General features: G+C 44.8%; 3 protein-coding genes across 7 annotated transcripts; all 3 read right to left on the reverse strand.

Annotated features, from left to right (window-relative positions):
- Positions 1-232: 232 nt before the first annotated feature.
- Positions 233-2,180, reverse strand: LOC121936952 (ciliary neurotrophic factor receptor subunit alpha-like). 3 transcript variants are annotated; one of them, XM_042479679.1, is made up of 4 exons: positions 1,931-2,180; positions 1,285-1,369; positions 650-916; positions 233-465 (listed from the first exon to the last, which is right to left on the reverse strand). In XM_042479679.1, exons 1-4 carry the CDS (start codon positions 1,979-1,981, stop codon positions 260-262), a joined length of 609 nt encoding a protein of 202 aa, XP_042335613.1. In that variant the 5' UTR covers positions 1,982-2,180; the 3' UTR covers positions 233-259. The 3 variants fall into 3 exon arrangements, with proteins under 3 accessions (XP_042335613.1, XP_042335612.1, XP_042335614.1); XM_042479678.1 differs by having other exon boundaries at positions 236-465; positions 650-925; positions 1,931-2,177; XM_042479680.1 differs by having other exon boundaries at positions 245-465; positions 650-904; positions 1,931-2,163.
- A 1,257-nt stretch (positions 2,181-3,437) lies between these two features.
- LOC121935981 (procathepsin L-like) lies at positions 3,438-14,322 on the reverse strand. Of its 3 annotated transcripts, none has more exons than XM_042477712.1 (8): positions 14,129-14,322; positions 11,101-11,237; positions 9,970-10,092; positions 9,021-9,179; positions 8,019-8,243; positions 6,153-6,321; positions 4,903-5,017; positions 3,438-3,825 (listed from the first exon to the last, which is right to left on the reverse strand). In XM_042477712.1, the coding sequence occupies exons 2-8, from the start codon at positions 11,227-11,229 to the stop codon at positions 3,726-3,728; spliced, it is 1,020 nt and encodes a 339-aa protein (XP_042333646.1). In that variant the 5' UTR covers positions 11,230-11,237; positions 14,129-14,322; the 3' UTR covers positions 3,438-3,725. The 3 variants fall into 3 exon arrangements, with proteins under 3 accessions (XP_042333646.1, XP_042333645.1, XP_042333648.1); XM_042477711.1 differs by lacking the exon at positions 14,129-14,322 and adding an exon at positions 13,229-13,635; XM_042477714.1 differs by lacking the exon at positions 14,129-14,322 and adding an exon at positions 11,824-11,842.
- Positions 14,323-16,301: 1,979 nt separating this feature from the next.
- On the reverse strand, positions 16,302-19,060 carry LOC121936753 (dipeptidyl peptidase 9-like). The gene is made up of 3 exons (XM_042479298.1): positions 18,738-19,060; positions 17,928-18,039; positions 16,302-17,527 (listed from the first exon to the last, which is right to left on the reverse strand). The coding sequence occupies exons 1-3, from the start codon at positions 18,914-18,916 to the stop codon at positions 17,435-17,437; spliced, it is 384 nt and encodes a 127-aa protein (XP_042335232.1). The 5' UTR covers positions 18,917-19,060; the 3' UTR covers positions 16,302-17,434.
- Between the last annotated feature and the right edge of the window lie 326 nt (positions 19,061-19,386).

Here is a 19,386-nt window from a genome sequence, read left to right on the forward strand (position 1 = left end):
AAGTTGGAAGGGCCATCTAAGGGCCATCCAGTCCAACCCATCTCTGCCATGCAGGAAGACACAACCAAAGCATTCCCTTACTGTCGGAAATTTCTTCCTAATGTTTAGGTGGAATCTCTTTCCCTGCAGCTTGAATCCATTTGCTGCTGCTATTATTACTATTATTATTTTCTTATATCCCTCCTTTCTCCCAACTCTAGTTTCTGGAGCAGCAGAAAACAAGCTTGCTCCATCCTCAACAGGACATCCCTTCAAGTATTTAAAAATAGTTATCATGTCTTCCGCAGGTTTGTTGTGAGCTACTCTGCATCGCAGTTCTAAGAGGATAAAAATAAAACAAAATAAAATACTTGTATGTGGCGAAGAAAGAAGTGGGCATGTGTGTCTCCGTTTCCAAACTCCAGGTGCAATTGGCGGCCGGGTAACTTGCGGACCAGCATCGGACAACAGGTTTCTCAGGAGGGTCTGGCGGAAGAAGGGGGGAAAGATAGATAAATCTTGCCAGGAAAATCCCATGTGAGGTTTACCCTTAGGGCCACCATAAGTCTGAAATGACTTGGAGGCACCCAACAGCAACAACAGTCAAGACAAAATGCAAAAGGTAACAAAGGAGGAATGCACTGTGTTTTCATTTTTTGTTATTACTCACAGCCCAGCTTGAGATGAATCCGTTTCAGCCTCCGTCCGGTGGCCGGATCATGGCATGTGTATTCCCCTTCTTGTGCAAAACTGGGGTTCCTCAAGACCAGGTTGCCATCCTTGCTTGCCGCCTTCAAAATGGGCACCAATGTGCCATTTACACGCCATTGCACTGTGGATGCATTTTCTGGGATGGAGCAGGGCAAGATCACTTCTGGGACGCCATAGTTAACATACTGCTGGTGTGCCGAACCATCTGTGTTTCCTACACACACACATACACCCCCCAAAAATATAATCTCTTTGAAAAATATCTATTATAAGGCCTGTTGCCTTCTACTCGATTCAGTGTCAGAGAAAGACACAAAGAATACTTTAGAAAATGACATACTCGACTATAAGTCAACTTCATATATAAGTCGAGGGCAGGTTTTAGGGCCAAAATTATGGATTTTGATATGACCCGTGGATAAGTCGAGGGCAAAAGTTAGGCTGAAATTTTGGCTACGGGGGAATGACTAGAGAAGCAAGGAAGCAAGGTGCTAGACCTCAAGAGTTTCCCCATGGCTTTGCAACCCAGAATCAAATGGTTAAGCAGCCAACATGTCAACCTTCTCCATCTACCTCCCTTTCCCAGTTTGGTACCTCCTTCTCGCTGGAGCAAAACTGGATCTTCGGACAAACTGGAGCAGGATGATACGATGAAGACAAACATCAGTATCCATTGCATCTTCAACGTGAAGGAGAGAGAAAGAGGAGTTTTAAATGTTGGCGTGTGGGACATGTCTCACTATGAAACGTTCCCAAGCTTACCGTTCCAAAATGATTTTTAAAACTAATTTTAATCTAATATGCGCATGTGTGTGTCTTCAAGTCTCCTGTTGACTTCTGGAGACCCCATAAATTTCATAAGGTTTTCTTGGGCAAGGAAGACTCAGAGAGGTTTCTTTATATGGGATTCATTGGTGGCCTCCCATGCAAATCCTAAGCCCTGCTTAGCTTCCAAGATCAGAGGGAATATGGTACCTTTAGAATATTAAAGCTTTGGGGGTTGATTGTAAAACAAAAGTGAAAAAGGAGGAATAAGAGAATGTTGAATTTCCCCATGGAATCAACACACTAAAGGTACCAAATCCTTTCTGATCTTGGAAACCAAGGAGGGTCATCCCCGGCTAGGACTTGGATGGGAGACCCATGAATCTTCCTTGCCTAAGGAAAAAAAACCTATCAAATTATGGATTGCCATAAGGAGACAGAGAACTTGAAGGCACACAAAAAGATTAAAACTCACCAGAAGGAAAGAATTCACTCTTCCAGGAGGAAAAGGATAAGAAGCATCCATCTCTTTCTCTTCAGAAATCTAGATCTTGTTCTGGTCTTCTCTCACTTTGGTGCTGCTTTTCCCCATCCTCCAAACTTGGCTCAAAAGTCTCTTCGCTTCCCATAAGGAGGGCCAATTCCCAGAGATCAGCTGCAACCACCTTTTGACTTGGATTTCCTTTTCTGTCACAACACACACAGAGAGACACATACACAACACCCCAGTGTGGGGACATCCGGAATGACAAAACTGTGCCTGGAGCAAAGCAAGAGGGAGATGTCCAGTTGTTTGGGTCTGCATGCCTGGACTTTGCTCTCCCTTGCAAAGGCGGATTATCAGGCGGCTTCTGACTTATGGCAACCTATCATGGGGGGTTTCTTGGCAAGGTTTTTTCAGGGAAGGTTTGCCATTGCCTTCCTGTGGCTGAGAGAGTGTGACTAAGGTCACCCAGTGGGTTTGCATGACCGAGCGGGGACTCGAACCCTGGTCTCCACAGCCCAGTGCTCAAATTGCTGCACCACACTGGCTCTCATACCTGTCAACATTTCACAGATGAAATCCAAGACGCTTGCGGCAAAGCAATATTTCGTCCATGTTACACTGAACACAATGCTGACGATGCAACAGCTTTGTCTGTTTTGTTTTTCAAGGAGCAAAAGTTATGGCTGAGGAAAGACCCACAAGTTAGCAGAGGCTGCAGCAGTTTGCTTTTGCCTGATGGCGCTGGGAAGGGCAAGATGCTTCCCCTCCTGCCCCTGAGTTAACTGAACGGAAACTACTTTTGCACTTTGAATTGAATTTGTGGTTCCCAATCCATTTACTCATTAACAGAGGAAGCCCCACAATGTTGTCTAAACATCAGCAACCAAGCAAATCCTAACTCAGAGTGCCAGTCAAGGACATTTGGGTCCCATTTGTTGCTGTTGTGTGCCTCCAAGTCATTTCGGACTTATGGTGACCCTAAGAAGAACCTGTCACCAAGTTTTCTAGGGCTGAGAGTGTGGGTCCTTAGCACTGAGCCAACTATCTCCCATTCTACAAAATGCAGAATCTTGCACTTGTCTGTGTTGAAATTCATTCATTCTATTCATTTCAGCCCAATTTTCTAGTTTATCAGGGTCTTTTTGAATTCTTTTCCTATCTTCCAAGCGTCTTCTCTCCAGTTTGTGTCACCCCTCCATCCACACACCCATCCATCCCTTTACTTTTCATTCCACCCTTTTCCCAGTGGGTTTCTATAGCTGAGCTGAGATTCGAACTCTGGTCTTCAGATTCGCAGTCCAACGCTCAAACCAATGCACCACTTTGGCTGCTTTGCAAGACCCACATTTTCCCAATATCTTTGTCCCAATGCTCAAAATTGCATGTTCATTTTAATATACCACCACCCTCTGGGTCCTTTCAGCATTGCACGCTACTAAACCTATGGGAAGTTGCGACTCAAGTCAGAGCTTAAAAGCGAGTCAAACGTTGCAATCTTTGCAGGATCTTTATTTTTATGATGCATAGATATAGATATATAGATATAGATAATAGCATTTTTTTCCAAGCAGTTGAACATCTTTGACTACGGCGACCATGGCTGCCATTTTGAAAGTGTGCAAAAAATGGCAGAATCGTTGCCCTGGCAGTGGATCGTCCCACAGTCTTGCAAACTGTGGTTTTTGGGGAAGGCAGCAACGTTTCAACTTGGCCGTTCGACATCTTGGCCATCCGAAGCAGAGAAGGTTTTGGAAAAGGGGATCTCGTCTTCGCCTTTCCGCAGTCACAGGGTGGGATAACTGGCTTGGTTGGCCACCCCACAGTGATTGTCGACCCCTTTCACCAATCGCATGTAACCTTGTTCACCCCAGTTCTCCGTCCAGCTGCGGGAGAGTCAGAGAAAAGGGGCGCATGAGATTTTATTTGTAGTTTTATTACTTTATTATTTCATGGTGTTTATAGCCAGCATTTCTCCCAGCATTTCTCATGATATATGGGCCAATGCCATCAGGCCTATCCTTAAGATACAGATCCCTCCATCTGTCCATCTGCCTTGGTCCAGGACTCAGAGGGAGAGAAGAATGCTGGACCTGATCCTCTTCCCCTCAACCATTCCCTTCTCCTTCTGTGTCGTGTCTTAGATTGTAAGCATGAAGGCAGGGAACCATCTAATTAAATGATTTTATGTACAGTGCTGTGTAAATTTACAGTGCTATATAAATAAAGCTTAATAATAATAATAATAATAATAATAATAATAATAATAATAATAATCCCCCCTGATACTCCTCCTGACATTCCTCCCAACATAGGAACTTTCTCTTCTGTTTTGTTTTTAATAAATAACAAATATGTATTTTAAATCCCACAATATATCTATAATCCACTATTATCAGACAACGAGAAAGACATTGACCTTATTTTTATAAGGCTTCGTCTTATACTTGTTCTTTACTTTATCAGTTCCATCGACGTCGCTAAAACTAGACTTGGATACTTCTCATCCAATCGCATTGAAATCCTTCGAATCATATAGTTTCCATTAAACTATCATGTTTTCTAATGGTTTTTCTATTATTAGTTGCTCTCTTTTGCTTCTGACAAATTTCCACTTTGTTTTATCTATGTCTGGTAGTTTTTTTTCCCCTCCCTTATGCATTACATAGATTTGGCCATATGTTTTTTCCCATCGTCTGTAACTTTAGCCTATTCTTCCCTTTCTCTTTCTTGACAATTTATTTCCTAGCAATGGGCTATTCTGTCCATTTGCACCATTTACTACTTTTAATTGTTGGTAGCTCCTCATTTTTCCACATTTGAGTATATCGGATATAGGAACTTTCAGTTTTGGCACAAATTGACCAAATATCTTCATATTCAGATGAAAAGACCATCCATTCATTTATGAACAGAGATCATGCGATCTCTCCTTCTCCCGAAATCTCCATCCTGCTTCTCACCTGTTTTTCAGGATCCAATAGTCCGTGTTTGTCCCACCTTCCTGGACCGTACCATAGCCAACCGCCAGCATGGCATGGTTCACGAAATGGCTGCACCAACTGCTGGCAAAAACTCCTAGAAGAGATTTGGAGTCGGGAAGGAGGGATCAGGGACAGAAAACGGAGAGCAACATGAACCCCTTTAAACATACAGACACAACTCCAGGATTATCACTACTCTGAAACCCATCTCACACACCAAGAAAAAGACATTTCATCATATCTCAACCGTGTTTATAGATTATTCCCAAATGTCTCTGAATATAAGCCGTCCCTCTATATTTGCAGGTTAAGCAGATTTAATTCTTCGTGGCTGACTGTATTTGCAGCCACTGTCCTACATGCAATGGAAGGAATATGTTCTCCCTAGGCATCTTTAGGTCCTCCAGAACAACTCTATGGTCAACTTCTGGAGGAAACTGACCACAAAAATGCTCAACAAAATGCGTAGAGAAATGCCTAGGAATGCCTAGAGAAGTGTACTGTATATTCATGTATAAGTCTAGAAATTTAGGTCCAAAAATTGACCCCAAAAACCTGGGTTGACTTATCCACAGGTCAATGAAAGTATTGTATCTTAACACTTATTTAAAAGAAGGAACCATCCGCTGATGGAAGGCATGGACCGTCAAAGCATGGAGCCCCATTACTCTCCCATCCATTCAGCCTTAAGAGTAGTTATGGCTGTTGGGATTTTGTACGTTCTTTGACATTGTTTTCCTTTGCGTCTTTCATTACATGCCCCTAAGTTTTACCCTCGACTTATCCATGGGTCATATCAAAATCCGTAATTTTGACCCCAAAACCTGCCCTTGACTTATACATGAGCTAAACTTATAGTCAAGTATACACAGTATGTGAAAATCATTGTACATGAAGAGTCCCAAAACGGGTCTGTCTCATAATACACAGGCCCATGTTTGTGGTTATTCTTCATTTGGGGGGGGGGGATCCTGCACCCCGAAAACCCACAAAGATTGAAGGCTGATGGTAGACCTGGATGGTTTCAGCACCATGGAGAGCTCCTTTAAAGTCTGGCCTTTACATATTACAGTACCTTCTAGACTAGAGCTCTTTTAAAGCATGGATTAAAACCTGGAGTGGATTCATCACCCCACTGACATGGAAGTCACCAGTCATCACTGTTATTCTGCTCTTCAGCAAACACCCATCATATCCAAGGACGCTTCTGTGTCCAAACAGCACCTCACCAGATTTATAGAAATGGAACAAGAAGCTCCTGGCATCGACAGCCACTGAAACTGGCCCCACCGCTGCCACGGCTTGCTCCAGGGCCTTTTCACTCCCCGCTTGGACTTGCACCAGGGATGTACAGTTCCCCGCGCGCACCTGAGCATTGTAGCGGCACCCCGATTCCTCCTGGAGGAAGAAGAAAACGCGGTGAGAGGGAGGTGTTGGTTTCAAACTGAGGCACTGCATACTATTTAAAGGAGAATTAGGCCATTTGTGGCCCACCAGATATGACTGGACTGCAACTCCCATGAGCCCTAGCAATGGTGATGGATTGTAAGGGTTACAGCCCAGCAGCATCATGGTGCCAACAGTTCCCCAGCCCTGGATTGCAGCCCAAATAATGGCAAATGTATTTGGAGAGATGATTGAAAATACGCCCTCCCCACTAAAAACAGTGAGTACAGAGCTTAGAATGAATTACTTTTTAAAAGAAACTAGTTACCTTACTCATTTGACTGTTCCCCCGACATATTAACTTCTTACTATTAACTGCAGTCAAGCAAAGTAACTCACTTTAGTTATCATTATAACGCTCTTGAAAACACAGAGCGTGTTCTCTGGCTCCCCCAAGTGGCCAATTCAGAAAATCCATCTTAGAAATTCTGGGGGGGTATGCAAAGGATGGCTGCAGAATTAATACAATTCAACACGGCTTTAACTGTCATGGTTCCACACTAAGGAATCCTGGGATTTGTTGTTTTGCCGTGGCACCAGAGATCTCCACAGAGAAAGCTAAATCGCTTGCCAAACTATAAATCCCAGAATGCCATATCACTGAGCCATGCAGTGTCAGCCTGCATTGATTCCGCAGTGTGGGGGCTGCCTGAGACATCAACACACTCCTTAAGTGACCCATTCCCTATTCAACAGAAAAGCTGGAAATGACAGGAAAATGTAAAGGTCAGAAAATTGAAATGAATAGATATAGGGTGCGGGACACCTGGTTTAAGGAGACTATGTGTGAAAAAGATCTAGGAGTCCTATTATACCACAAGTTGAACATGAGTCAACAGTGTGATGCGGCAGCTAAAAAGGCCAATGTGATTCTAGGCTGCATCAATAGATGTATAGTGTCTAGATCAAGGGAAGTCATAGTGCCACTCTATTCTGCTTTGGTCAGGCCCCACCTGGAAAACTGTGTCCAGTTCTGAGCACCACAATTCAAAAAGGACATTGAGAAACTGGAGCCATGTGTCCAAAGGAGGGCGACTAAAATGGTGAAGGGTCTGGAAACCATGAAGCCCTATGAGGAACAATTTAGGAAGCTGGGGATGTTTAGCCTGGAGAAGAGAAGGTTAAGAGGTGGTACGAGAGCCCTGTTTAAATATTTGAAGGGATGTCATATTGAGGAGGGAGCAAGCTTGTTTTCTGCTGCTCCAGAGACTATGATCTGGAGCAATGGATGCAAGCTCCAGGAAAAGAGATTCCACCTCAACATTAGGAGGACCTTCCTGAGAGTAAGGGCTGTTTGACAGTGGAACATACTCCTTCCTCAGATATTATAGTGGAGTCTCCCTCCTTGGAGGTCTTTAAACAGAGGCTGGATGACTATCTGTTGGGAGTACTTTGAATGAGAGTTCCTGCATGGCAGATTGGGGTTGGACTGGAGGGCCCTTGGAGTCTCTTCCAACTCTAGGATTCTATGACAATTCTGGGTTTTATAGGTACAAAAAAGCAAAACGAAGCCCCGTCTTAGCTTGTTGCTCAAAAACAATAGATACCTATGCCCAAGACCTTGTAAAACAGACAAATCCCAGTATCCCAGTAACTCACTATAAAAATGAATTGGGTAGGAGACCCATGGGCCTATGGATCTCTCATACCTTTTCCAGGTAGGGATAGTCCTGCTCCGAGTTGATGCCTCCGTTATCCCGCACATACTCAAAGGCCCGGGTGATATATCCTCCCCGACAGCCGTGGTTGCCCAGCTTCCAGGAGCAGTCGATGAGGTTTTGTTCACTCAGCGCAACCAGTTTCCCAGTCTTCTTAAACAGCAATCCTTCCAATGCACCGGTGGCGCTGAACGCCCAGCATGCACCGCAATGGCCCTAGAAATCCAGATGGAAAGAAGATGCATCTTAGGCGTTTATCACACAAAGGAGGTTGGGAGTTTATCCCGTGAATATCCCGGGAAAATTGCGCAAGTACATGAAACTATTTCACGTTGCCATGAAAATGGTCACAAAGAAACATTAACACACATCTTTGAACTTTCGAGATTTCGGCAACAATGCATTTCCAGTATCACTTTATTTGCGCAATTGCGTGTGATAATCATCCGCGCAATCACTCACCGTTTTTGCTTTACTTGCGGGATGCTTTAAATGAGCTTTAATCTCTCTTTAATGCCGAAATTAGCCCTGGTGTGATAAACTCCTTACACTGAGTTATCATCTAAGGGAGAATTGTTATAAAATGATGCATAGGTGGTATTTAACGCCAGACAGGTTGTCAAAAATATCTAAGGGTGCATCTACATTGTAGAAATGATGCAGTTTGATACTGCTAGAAGATGTTTGCATTCTCTTTCCCCCTCCTTAGATAGATAGGGATTTCCTGCATGCAAACTCTCCTCTTTGTTTCTCTCATTTAAACGAACCCTGTGATTCAGGTCATTCCCCCTTTGGGACTAACAGATTTTCATCTGAACTATTGGCATTTCCAACCTATGGCGACCCGAAGGACGGGGTCTTCTTGGCAAGATTTGTTCAGAGGAGGAAACTACAAATAGGCTGGAGCCAGAGCAGCTGAAGTGGTGTCTAACTGCATTATTTCTACAGTACAGATGCACCTTCATCAGTCTTCCCAGGTGGATTTCAACTCGCCTGGTTTTTCACTGGGGTGACGTAACCTTTGGTGCGCCAATCCACTTCTTTGGGAACATCCTGATCGGTCGATCCTTGGAATAGAGCAACTTCTTTGCTGTGTCTTTGGACTGGATCAAGATGGAAGCCATTGAGCATCTGGTTAAACTCTACATCCGTCTGGGGAGGAAAACAGGGTTAATATTCTCCTTCTGTTTCCTCGGAGCATGTCAAGAGGAGGATGGTCAAGGTAATAAAAACCAAGGAATGGCTTATGCAACTGAGGATGTTTAGCTTGGAGAAGAGAAGATGGAGAAGTCATAGGATAGTGTTACTTCCCTCCACATTTCCTCTTTTTGATATCAAATGGATATGAAAGAAATGTGTGTTGGCACATAGTTGGGTGAAGTGGAAGGCTTTCATGGCCAGCATCCATAGTTTTTGGTGGGCTTTTCGGTTTATGTGGCCATGTTCTAGAAGAGTTTGTTCCTGACGTTTCGCCAGCATCTGTGGCTGGCATTTTCGGAGAATGCTGGCATGGTAGTGAGTGGGGTATATATATACTGTGTGGCCCTGGATTGTGACACGTTATAAACCATCCTGGGCATAAAATGCTCTTTTGAAAACACTGAAATTCTGGACCATGCTAACAGATATTAGGTTTGAATGCACTGGGGAGCCACTGAAACCCGCAAGCACCTGGACAACCTCAACAGGAAAGAAAAAACCCTTAAAGTTAGCAAAGTTTGGCTACTGAAAAACACTAAAATCAGGAACAAGCAAAATGCAAATAGGTCAGGTTGTCCCGAGTGCGGATGCTGAGGATCGAATCCAGGACCTTCGGCATGCAAAGCTGAGACACTGACACTGAACTGAGCCATGTCCTCAGTCCAGCTAAATGGTGTCACCATTCCATCTCATGACACAATCTCAGCCTAGCAGGGTTGCCCCGAGTGCGGGTCTTGATTACCAAGTCGCCCAAGTGGTTCATAGCCAGCTGGAAACTGTGTTTGCCCAGAGAGGCCTCCAGGTTATGTTGCTCGATTCTCCGCAGGTTCTTCTCCCACACCGCCCGACGGAAGACCTCTTCCTCCTGCGAACATGGAAAGCATCAGTTACACAGCTGTGAGCAAATTATTTTGTTATTTGTATTTTGTTGGGGAACCAGAGCTCTCTGACAGAGAAGACTAAATATCTCACCAAACTACAAATCCCACATGCGGTGTCAAAGTGGATGATTCCTGCATTGCTGATGCAACCCCTGCCAGCTTTTGAAGCTGATCTTTTTAGAGGTTGTGGTTGCATTTGGAGGAAAGTTAGGCATTGGGGACTATAGTTGCCCCAAATCCCCAGTCGTGCAGAGTTCTGGGAGTTGCAGTCCAAGAAAGCTCACTTTACAAAGTAAGGAGAGCTGTTTTACTACAAGGGCAATCCCCTCTAATCCCAGAATTATTTTTATTAACCATAACAGAAGGGATACAAGACAAACCCAACCACGAAGAATTAAGTGCAATACTCTATACAATAACAGCCACATGTATCATTTATGCCAAACGTTGGAAACCCAGAATAACACTTACTACAGAGGGGCGGATTAACACATTAAGCAGCCTGACTACAATGGATAAGTAAACAATGTACCTAAATGGTCATTCGATTCAAAATTAGGAAACGAAGACAGTACCCAAATTGTGGGGAAAGTAAAAGAGAAAAAAGCAAAGCAAAGAGGACTTGTATGTTTCAGAAAGAAGGAAAGGAAGTAGAAAATTAGTAAAAACAGATATACGTCTTTCCTAAATGAAGATCAGGTGAAAACAATTATTATTATTATTATTATTATTATTATTATTATTATTATTATTTCTGATGACAAAATTAACGTAGCAACTGGTGAAGAAATACCACGCAAGAACTATGGTTTATTGCCTTAGGAAGTGGCATGGAAGATTGTAAAAAGATGAATGGGTGGAAGTGATGGCATTTAAAAGAATGAATGTAGGTCTGCGTAAGCTTGTATATATAATATATGGAACATTTGTCTTTTTAATGTACATTATGGATAAATGAAATAAAAATTATTATTTTTTAAGACGACACTCACCTCAAGATACTCCTTGCTGTGGACTTCTTTCCACCCTTTCCATGCTCCCTCCAAGGCCTGATCCGACGTGGCAGAGGAGCCTCTCCGGAAGACCAACATGGTCACAACCGCCACGAAGAAGAGACCCATATCTTCGTCTAAGTGGGCAAAGAACATGTGCGTAACATTTGGAGACAAAGGTGGGCAAAGTATGGGTTTTTTCCATGAAGATGATTTGGTTGTTCCTTTGTCCTTGGTACTATTATTGCCTTGCCTGCACTGCAGAGAGAAAGCACATTCATGCCCCTTGAACTGCCATGGCTCAATCCTCTGGGATTTGTAGTTTGGTGAGCTATTTAACCTTCTCTGTCGGAAAGCGCTGGTGCCACAGCAAACTACAAAGGCCAAGAGTCCGTCGCACTGAACCACGGAAGTTAAAGCAGTGTCAAACTGCATTAATTCTGCAGTGCAGATGCAAGCCTAAATTGCAGGGACTTTTCTAAGCTCAAGGCTGTTGCCATTGGCCCACTTCACTGCAGAAATAATCTAGTTTGACACCACTTTAAGTGCCTTGGTTCAGTTCTGTGGAATCCTGGGAAATGTTGGTTCTGTCTAACAGAGAAGGCTAAATGTCTCACAAGGCTACTATTCACAGAGTCCCCAAACTTTGAACCACGGCAGTTAAAGTGGTGTCAAACTGGATTATTTCTGCACTGCAGACGCAGACTTCAAGGCACCTCTCACCTCCATTCGCCGCACGTCACAGACGTGACTGTTGCCCCATCGCAAAGGATGCAACTCAGGATGTGGAAAGAGACATTTTGCAAAGAGAAAACCTCCACGAAAAAGAAACCATCCCACAGTTTTCGAGAAGGATGTGTATCCATAAGTAGAAAAGTACTACAAGGATTGTGGTTTGGAGATAACATTTTGGTGTCACGAGTCCTTGTCGCAATAGCTTTTCCTTTTTCCTCTGCACAGTCTGACCCTGCTGAACATTCAAGCTAAAACTGAGACAAGCAATAAAGCATCATCAAAAGTAAATCCTAAAATGCTGAGCAAAAGGGGTTTTCCATCCCATTTTCCACCAGCTTGGTGCTCTCTGGAGGTTAGATGGCAACACCCATGATCCCCCAAGGATGGCTAACTGGTGTCATGGGTTGAGTGTTGGTCTCTGAAAGACTAGGGTTTGAATCCCTGTTCGGTCATGGAAACCCACTGGCTGACCTGGGGCAAGTCACACTCCCTCAGCCTCAGAGGAAAGCAAGGGCAAACCCACTCTGAAGAAATCCTGCCAAGAAAACCCTATTTACTTTAAGGTTACCATAAGTTGGAAGTTATGTAAAGGCACCCACAGCAACAAAACTCTGGTCCTTCTGTTCTTCTTGCACCTTGAAAAGTAGGTCTCCAAGGTCTTGGAGGGAACTCCAAAACGACTTTTGCCATTCTCACCTGCCATCAACTGATCCATTCAACTAGAGCAGTCGAGGTTCGAACCAGGGATATCTGGTGTGGAAAGCCGGCCACATTCTTGCCATTTCCCCAAATATTGTTTTCCAACAGCCTCCTCCCAGGATCTCAGTCAGAGAAGGGTCTTTCTCATGGGATTTGTAGACTCCTAGAGTTGGAAGGGACCTCAAGGGTCATCCAGTCCAACCCAATTCTGCCATGCAGGAAGACACAGCCAAAGCCCTACCAATGTATGGCCATCCAACCTCTGTTTAAAATCCTCCAAAGAAAGGAGTCTCCACCATTTTCCAAGGCAGCATCTTCCAATGATGCTTTAAAAAATTCTTACTAACAAGGAGGCAGAATCTCTTTTCCTGTAGCTTGCATCCATTGCTCCATTGTGTCCTCTTCTCTGAAGCAACAGAAAACAAGCTTGCTCCATCCTCAACCTGACATCCCTTCCAATATTTATATATCCTTTTGACTGGGGATGCTGGGAACTGAACATGGGAACCCTCTGCCATGCAGAGCCGGTCCTCTGCCTCCAGGGTGCTGCCCTTAAATTAAGACTCTACTTCCCATGGTGCTGATTTGACAAGGAACATAGGCAATGGCTTTAGATCACATCAATTCTTTTGGCCCAATACTGTTTTTCCTGACCAGCAGAAACTCTCTGGCTCTCAGAGAACAGGTTGCTTACCTGTAACTGTGTTCTTCAAGCAGTCATCTTCCTCACCCCAGGGACCTGGATTCACTTTTTCAACTGAAGAGGCAGGGATTTGAACCCGGGACTGGAGCTGCTCTCCCACCAAAGCTACGGCTCTTCTTCCCCTTGCAAGCCAAGAAGCCATCTTTCATCAGTCCAGGCCCCATTTTGCCTGCACTGACTACTAGGCTATCCTGGGCTTCAGAGAGGGCTTTTTAACTGGCCTTACTTGAGGGTTGAACCTTTCCCTCTGCAAAGTGGGTGCATTACACTTCTTCCCGTAAAGCTTCTAGTCTTCATGGTCCTCAACAAAGGACTAAGAAGCATGATTTGCCCTCTGTTGCGGACCATGAGGACTAGAAGCTGCGCCCGCACTGGAGAAATGATCCAGTTTGGCACCACTTCAGCTGCCATGGCTCCATCCTATAGACTCTCGGGATGGAGAGTGAGGTTCAAGGGCCCAAGAGTTTTAGCATTCTGTCAGAGAGCTCTGGTGCCACAGTTCCCAAGATTTAATAGTATTCAGCCACAGCAGTTAAAGCAGTGTGCCAAGGGCAGTGGATTCTGTACACTGAACACGACCGCAACTCCATGGGACTTAGCCCTACTTGCACTGACCAGCAGCGTCTCTCCCCACTTTCACGACAATATTTCCCATACATTCATAGAGATGCGGGGGACCATTTACAATCCAGCAGTTCCCAAATTTTGATCCTCCAGAGGTTCCAGACTACAGCTCCCAGAATTCCTGACGGCTGGTCATGCTGGTTGGGGCTTCTGGATGCTGAAGTCCAAATCGCCTGGAGGACCAAGGTTTAGAGATCACTGGATGCAAAGCATGCACTCAGCCATTTCCTTATAGCTATTTGCTTCCCCAAAATAGAGAAAACCTACCTTTCGCCTTGCAGAAAAGGTAAGGAATAAAAGATCTTGCCTCCCTCTCGCTCTTTTTGCAAGAGAGAAGTGACTGATATCTCTTATCAAGAAACTGTCGTAAGAAGCACCGCTTCCGTTCCAACCTACAAACACATACACACACAGCGCATTTGCACAACTCAAATGTTTCCGAGAGGATAGTGATAAACCACAGAGAGAACACTGCAGGTCTTGTGCCTACTCTTCTGACTCAGTACAGACCCAAGTGCGATTTTATACAGGCAAAAGGATCTTGTAGCACCTTTCGAGAATAATTCGGCCAAAGACGTCGTAGCAGAATCTTTCATAGACTAGGGCTGCATCCACACCGCAGAAACGATCCAGTTTGACACCACTTTGACTGCCCTGGCTCAACGCTATGGAGTCTTGTGATCTGCAGTTTGTTGTGGCACCAAAGCGCTCACGGAGAAGGCTAATGTCTACAACTACAAATCTCAGAATCCCATTGTATTGAGCCACAGCAGTTAAAGCACTGTCAAACTGCATTAATTCTGCAGTGGAAATGCAGCCCTATATATACACACATATATATGTAAAGCATTTTATGTTCCTAAAGTAGCAAACTAACTTTCAATTTCTCAATGATGCCAATATTGCACTTTTCTACTTTTTCCATCAACTTCCAACCCCCCTCATCCCCCCCAAAAAAAACACAACAACCCTGGAATAAAACCTCTTCCCCATTGGGGCATCAAAATTTCCGCATATCTGACATCTCTAGTGGGTTTAGAGACAAGACAACATTGAGCAATGTCGAAAAAAGAGGACACCAGGCAAAGCAAGAGGCCACCGGTTTCCAATATTTTAATGAGTCACTACATCTTACCACTCATAATTATAAAAGAATAAGAATCCATAAAAATATTTTCTTTTCATAATACGCACTTAAAGATAAACGCGGGCAAGTCATTTTGTGGTTCGTGGTGGTGGTCGGGTTGTCATTGGGTGTTTTTGTTTGATTTTCCTTGACAGGCGAGCGGAAGTTTCGACTTGCTTGAAATGTCACCCCTTTCCCAGAGAAAGAGGGAGCACAAAGGGTTCAAGGCGGGGAGAAAGGAGCACGTCAAACAGGAAGATGGGGCAGATGAGAGAGACACAGAGAGAACAGATATTCCCCTGAGGTGTCAAAAGTAACCCCTTTCCCCCAAACTCTCCCCAGCTGCAAGTCAAGCCAATCAGGGTCCATTTAAACCAGTGAGTCCCAAACTCAGGCCTTCCCGGGGTTTTGGACTACGATTCCCAGAAGCCTCCGGGATTCAGGGAGCTGAAGCCCAAAACCCCTGGAAGGCCACAGTTTGAGAATTGCTGACTTAAACAAAGGGTGGGCTATGTGAGGTTCAAGGGCTGCATGTCCCCTTGCCAGGGTTGTTTTTGTGGCCCAAAAGTGTGTGTGTGTGAATGGCCCACATATATATATATATATATATATGGGGGCATATATGTATATACAGTTGCCCCTCCTAACTCACAGATCTGGGATCCGCTCCCTCGAATATCCACGGAGGGGTGACCTCCGCTATTTCCAATGGTGCACACAGGCCGCGCACATGGGGGCACACCCCATTCAAGCTTATGAGGCTTGAATATGCGCAAGTTTCCGTTTTCCCAGGGGGGTCCAGAATGGATCCCCCGCAAAAATGGAGGGCCAACTGTGTGTATGTGTGTGTGTGTAGTAGATACACATACACACAAATATATATATATATATATATATATATATATATATATATATATATATATATAAAAAATATGCATGCCCCCCAAATGCTTCCTAAGAGGCATGGAGATCTTTTCACCACATTTCCTCCTCCCTGGAGCCACTTCAAGCACAGAAAAGGCCTTTAAAAAAACCCAGAAGTAAACCATTTTGAAATAAAGGCAAAAAAGGACCCAAGGTAGGTCAATGTCTATAAACCTGTCAAAAATGCACCGCACAGCCCAGTGGTTTCCAAACTTCGGCCCTCCGGGCATTTTGGACTTCAGCTCCAAGAATTCTAAGTTGGTTGTTGGGGTTTCTGGGAACCGAAGTCCATAATACCTAGAGGAGCGAAGTTTGGGAACCACTGCCCTAGAGGATGTTGGGGGATATTTGAAGGGTTTTTTTCTTGCACTGGGGGGAATGTTGGGAAGGTGTGCCTCCCTAAGATTTCCTAAGGGATTCATGCGGCCCTGTAGCCCTCCCACAGTTGCCCATCCTCGATTTAAACCTTGCAAAAGGAAAAATGGAGGGGGAAGAGATGCAAACGGAGAATCACACCTTGACTAAAAGGAGAAGAGGGAGAAAAAAAGAGGGCAGGAATTACAGTCGCTGACCTGCAGAGGACTGAAGCAAGATGGAGATACGATTCAAGGCTTCTCCTGAGCCACCGGGACGTGGAGACAGAAGGCGGATGGCCGGAAGCGGGAAATACAGTGCGGGGAAAAGAGACAAGGAGAGGATGAGGGAACCACCGTGGCATAAATAAATCTCACAATGGAGCAACAACAACAACTTCTATCCAACCAACCATCCACCTACTATCCCAAATACTCATTGGTTTCCGGACAGAGCGCTGGGTGAAACTGGGTCCTTTTGGTAAGACGTTGCCCTCAGTATGATGAAGTGGGAACATGGCAGGGAAGGAGGGATGAACCCAAACATTGACATGGAGAGTGCTAAAGGAAGCCACAAGCTACAAGCCTTGGCAAAAAAAGTCCTGGCTTCTTCGCTCATCAAACAAGGGAGCAGCATCCAGGCATAGCTGCCAGTCTCGCTTCCTCTCCCCATCCCAATGCCAACTATCACTCCCGTTTTGGGGGAGTTTGTTTCTAAACCCAGGGAAAAGATGTGTCACAAAATGAGAGTGAACAACAAGGGGATGAGACACACATGGAGAGAAGGGTAGAGCGCCTCCTTTAATACCCAGCGCAAAAGAGTAGCAGCAAAATCTTTTCGGGGCAGGATGGAGGAAGAAGGGAAATTCTTCAAGAAAGGGTCAGAGGCACGAGGACAGAGAGGCGCCATCCTGAAAGAGGTTGGCGGCAGGCGGAGGAAAAGGCGGGGGGACACAGTCTCAGCTCCCCTCATTCGTTCAGGACAATGTGCCCAGCACAGGAGAGGAGGGAAAAAGAGAAAGAGAAAGACCAACAGGCAGACGGACACACAGCCAAGGCTCTGGGTTTGAAGAATGACGAGGAAAGAAGAGGCGGCGGCGGGAGGAGAGTCAGGAACTTGTCAGAGACCGCATCATGGAGGGTGTTTTTGGGGGGGGATCTCTGGCCCCCTCAGAGGTATTCTTGAAGAAAGTGCAGCAGCGTGATTTCATAGTGCTCCCCTGACTCCGGGCAGCGAATACTGTGTCGCTCATTGGGGTAGATCTATGGGTGAGAAACAGAAAGGGGATTAGAAGAGGAGGAAAACAAGGTGTCCATGACTGCCCACGGTGCATGTTTTTAACGTCCAGGTCTCAGAATGGCTGCACAGCAGGGGGTTGCACTAAATGGCCTTTGTGGCCCCTTAAGATTTTAAGATTCTGTGAAAAATGTGCTCAGGTCATCTTCCCCACCTGTCTTACATCCAGGCCACTTCTGCCGCCTTTGATCCACAATTTTATAGCCAACACGGAGTGGCCCCCAGCAGTGGAGGCAGGAAAGGGAAGGGAAGAAGATGTGGTGGCGGCAGGAGGAGCATCCCCAACTATCCTGACTGAAAAAGAGACATGGATTCCACCCCCACCCCATATCCACCGCTATCACTGGCCATGCTGCCTTCACGCACCTGGAGCTGATAGGGTTTCCCAGCCCGGATTAGCTGGGAGATCAGGAAATTGGTGTGGAAAAAGTGCACATTTTCATCCAGAAACCCATGGAGGATCAGCAAGCGGTTGGGCCTAGGAGAGAAACAGAGAAGGGTGTGAGCAGAAAGACCACCAAAGGGGCAGGTTAAGACTTCAAAAAACACAACAATAACGTTCTTTACAGACTGGAAGCCTCCTTGTTATCCCCACTCAGCCATGGAAAGTGAGCAAGTCTCACTCTCTCAGCCTCAGAGGGAGACAAAGGCAAACCTCTGAAGAAAACTGAGAGAAACACTGAAGCAGGACCCTCTCAATGTCTGCCCCCCTGAGAGAGGATAGACTTGGCACCCCCTTACTATCTTTCCACAAGGAGGTAAAAAACATTTTATTCCAGCAGGCCTTTGAGAATGTGCTGGACTTCTCTTTGTTGTGGTGTTCGTGGTTGCTTCAATTTGCTTTAACTGGTTTCAATTTTTACGAAGGTTTAATGGCTTCTTCACTTGGGTATGCTGCTGATTTTTAATTATGCTTGTTTTAACTTGGAAACAACCTTGAGTCCCGGGATGATGATGATGACAATATTTTGAATATTGCTGTTTTTTCTTTCCCCTCCCCTACCTCTTACATTATCAGGTAACATTCAAGAGGGTAAACCAGTTTTTTTATTTCTAATCCATGTAATAGATATTTTCACTTGGTACTTTTATACAAACTGACACTGGTCTACTACACATTTCTTTTTTTAAACGCCATCTCTATCTTTGCCCCTACAACCATCTCATAATACTTACTCATTCGGGAGCTTCTCTACATGCAGCGCCACTGAGCCAGCTTCGTAGCCTTGCTGGTTGTTTTCCGGGACATCCATGTACCGTTCTGTGTATCCAGTATCGTACGCCATCCAGACGGTGACAGGAGCACCTGCTATAGCCACCTGAGGGAAATGAGGACAAACACAGAAGAGAATCATAGTTACACTCAGTTCCCCTTGCTTTGAAATAAGATATACCACCCTTTCTGCTAAGAACAGCTGAATTCTTCAACTCAAATAATCTCTTGTCTGGAGTTCTGCATTCAGCTCTGGGCACCTCATTTTAAGAGACCTACAGTGCTGGAACATGTCTCTGGGACTAGGGCTTAGCCATGGAAACCCACTGGGTGACCTTAGGCAAGTCACACTCTCTCAGCCTCAAGGGAAGGCATGGGCAACCCCATCTAATAATAATAATAATAATAAAGCTTTATTTATATCCTGCTTCTCTGTTACGAAAACAACTGAAGCGGCTTACAATCAAAATACCATACAATACACTGTATATAATATCCCAATCTTCCCCCCCCCTTAAAACAGCAATTAAACACATTACAATAAAAATAATCTATTAAACAAATAGTCCAAACAAACTTTGCTAAGAAAACACCAATGTAGGTTCAGCCTAG

This window comes from Sceloporus undulatus, chromosome 7 (genome assembly GCF_019175285.1).
Source record: "Sceloporus undulatus isolate JIND9_A2432 ecotype Alabama chromosome 7, SceUnd_v1.1, whole genome shotgun sequence".
Taxonomy (NCBI): domain Eukaryota; kingdom Metazoa; phylum Chordata; class Lepidosauria; order Squamata; family Phrynosomatidae; genus Sceloporus; species Sceloporus undulatus.

Bases quoted from the DNA above. Each gene is read 5' to 3' on its own strand.
- LOC121935981 (XM_042477711.1), bottom strand. From the start codon at position 13,379: ATGGCTTCTTGGCTTGCAAGGGGAAGAAGAGCCGTAGCTTTGGTGGGA. The intron at 9,180-9,969 runs GTAATCAAGACC...TTTCCTCCCCAG, and splicing joins TGAACCACTTGGGCGACTTG to ACGGATGTAGAGTTTAACCA. The intron at 3,826-4,902 runs GTGAGAAGCAGG...ACTCTCCCGCAG, and splicing joins TATTGGATCCTGAAAAACAG to CTGGACGGAGAACTGGGGTG.
- LOC121936952 (XM_042479678.1), bottom strand. From the start codon at position 1,981: ATGGATGCTTCTTATCCTTTTCCTCCTGGAAGAGTGAATTCTTTCCTT. The intron at 926-1,284 runs GTACCAAACTGG...TTATATTTTTGG, and splicing joins TTTGCTCCAGCGAGAAGGAG to GGGGTGTATGTGTGTGTGTA. The intron at 466-649 runs GTGAGTAATAAC...TTCTTCCGCCAG, and splicing joins GATTCATCTCAAGCTGGGCT to ACCCTCCTGAGAAACCTGTT.
- LOC121936753 (XM_042479298.1), bottom strand. From the start codon at position 18,916: ATGATTCTCTTCTGTGTTTGTCCTCATTTCCCTCAGGTGGCTATAGCA. The intron at 18,040-18,737 runs GTAAGTATTATG...TTTCTCTCCTAG, and splicing joins GTAGAGAAGCTCCCGAATGA to GCCCAACCGCTTGCTGATCC. The intron at 17,528-17,927 runs GTGCGTGAAGGC...TCTCACCCATAG, and splicing joins GGAAACCCTATCAGCTCCAG to ATCTACCCCAATGAGCGACA.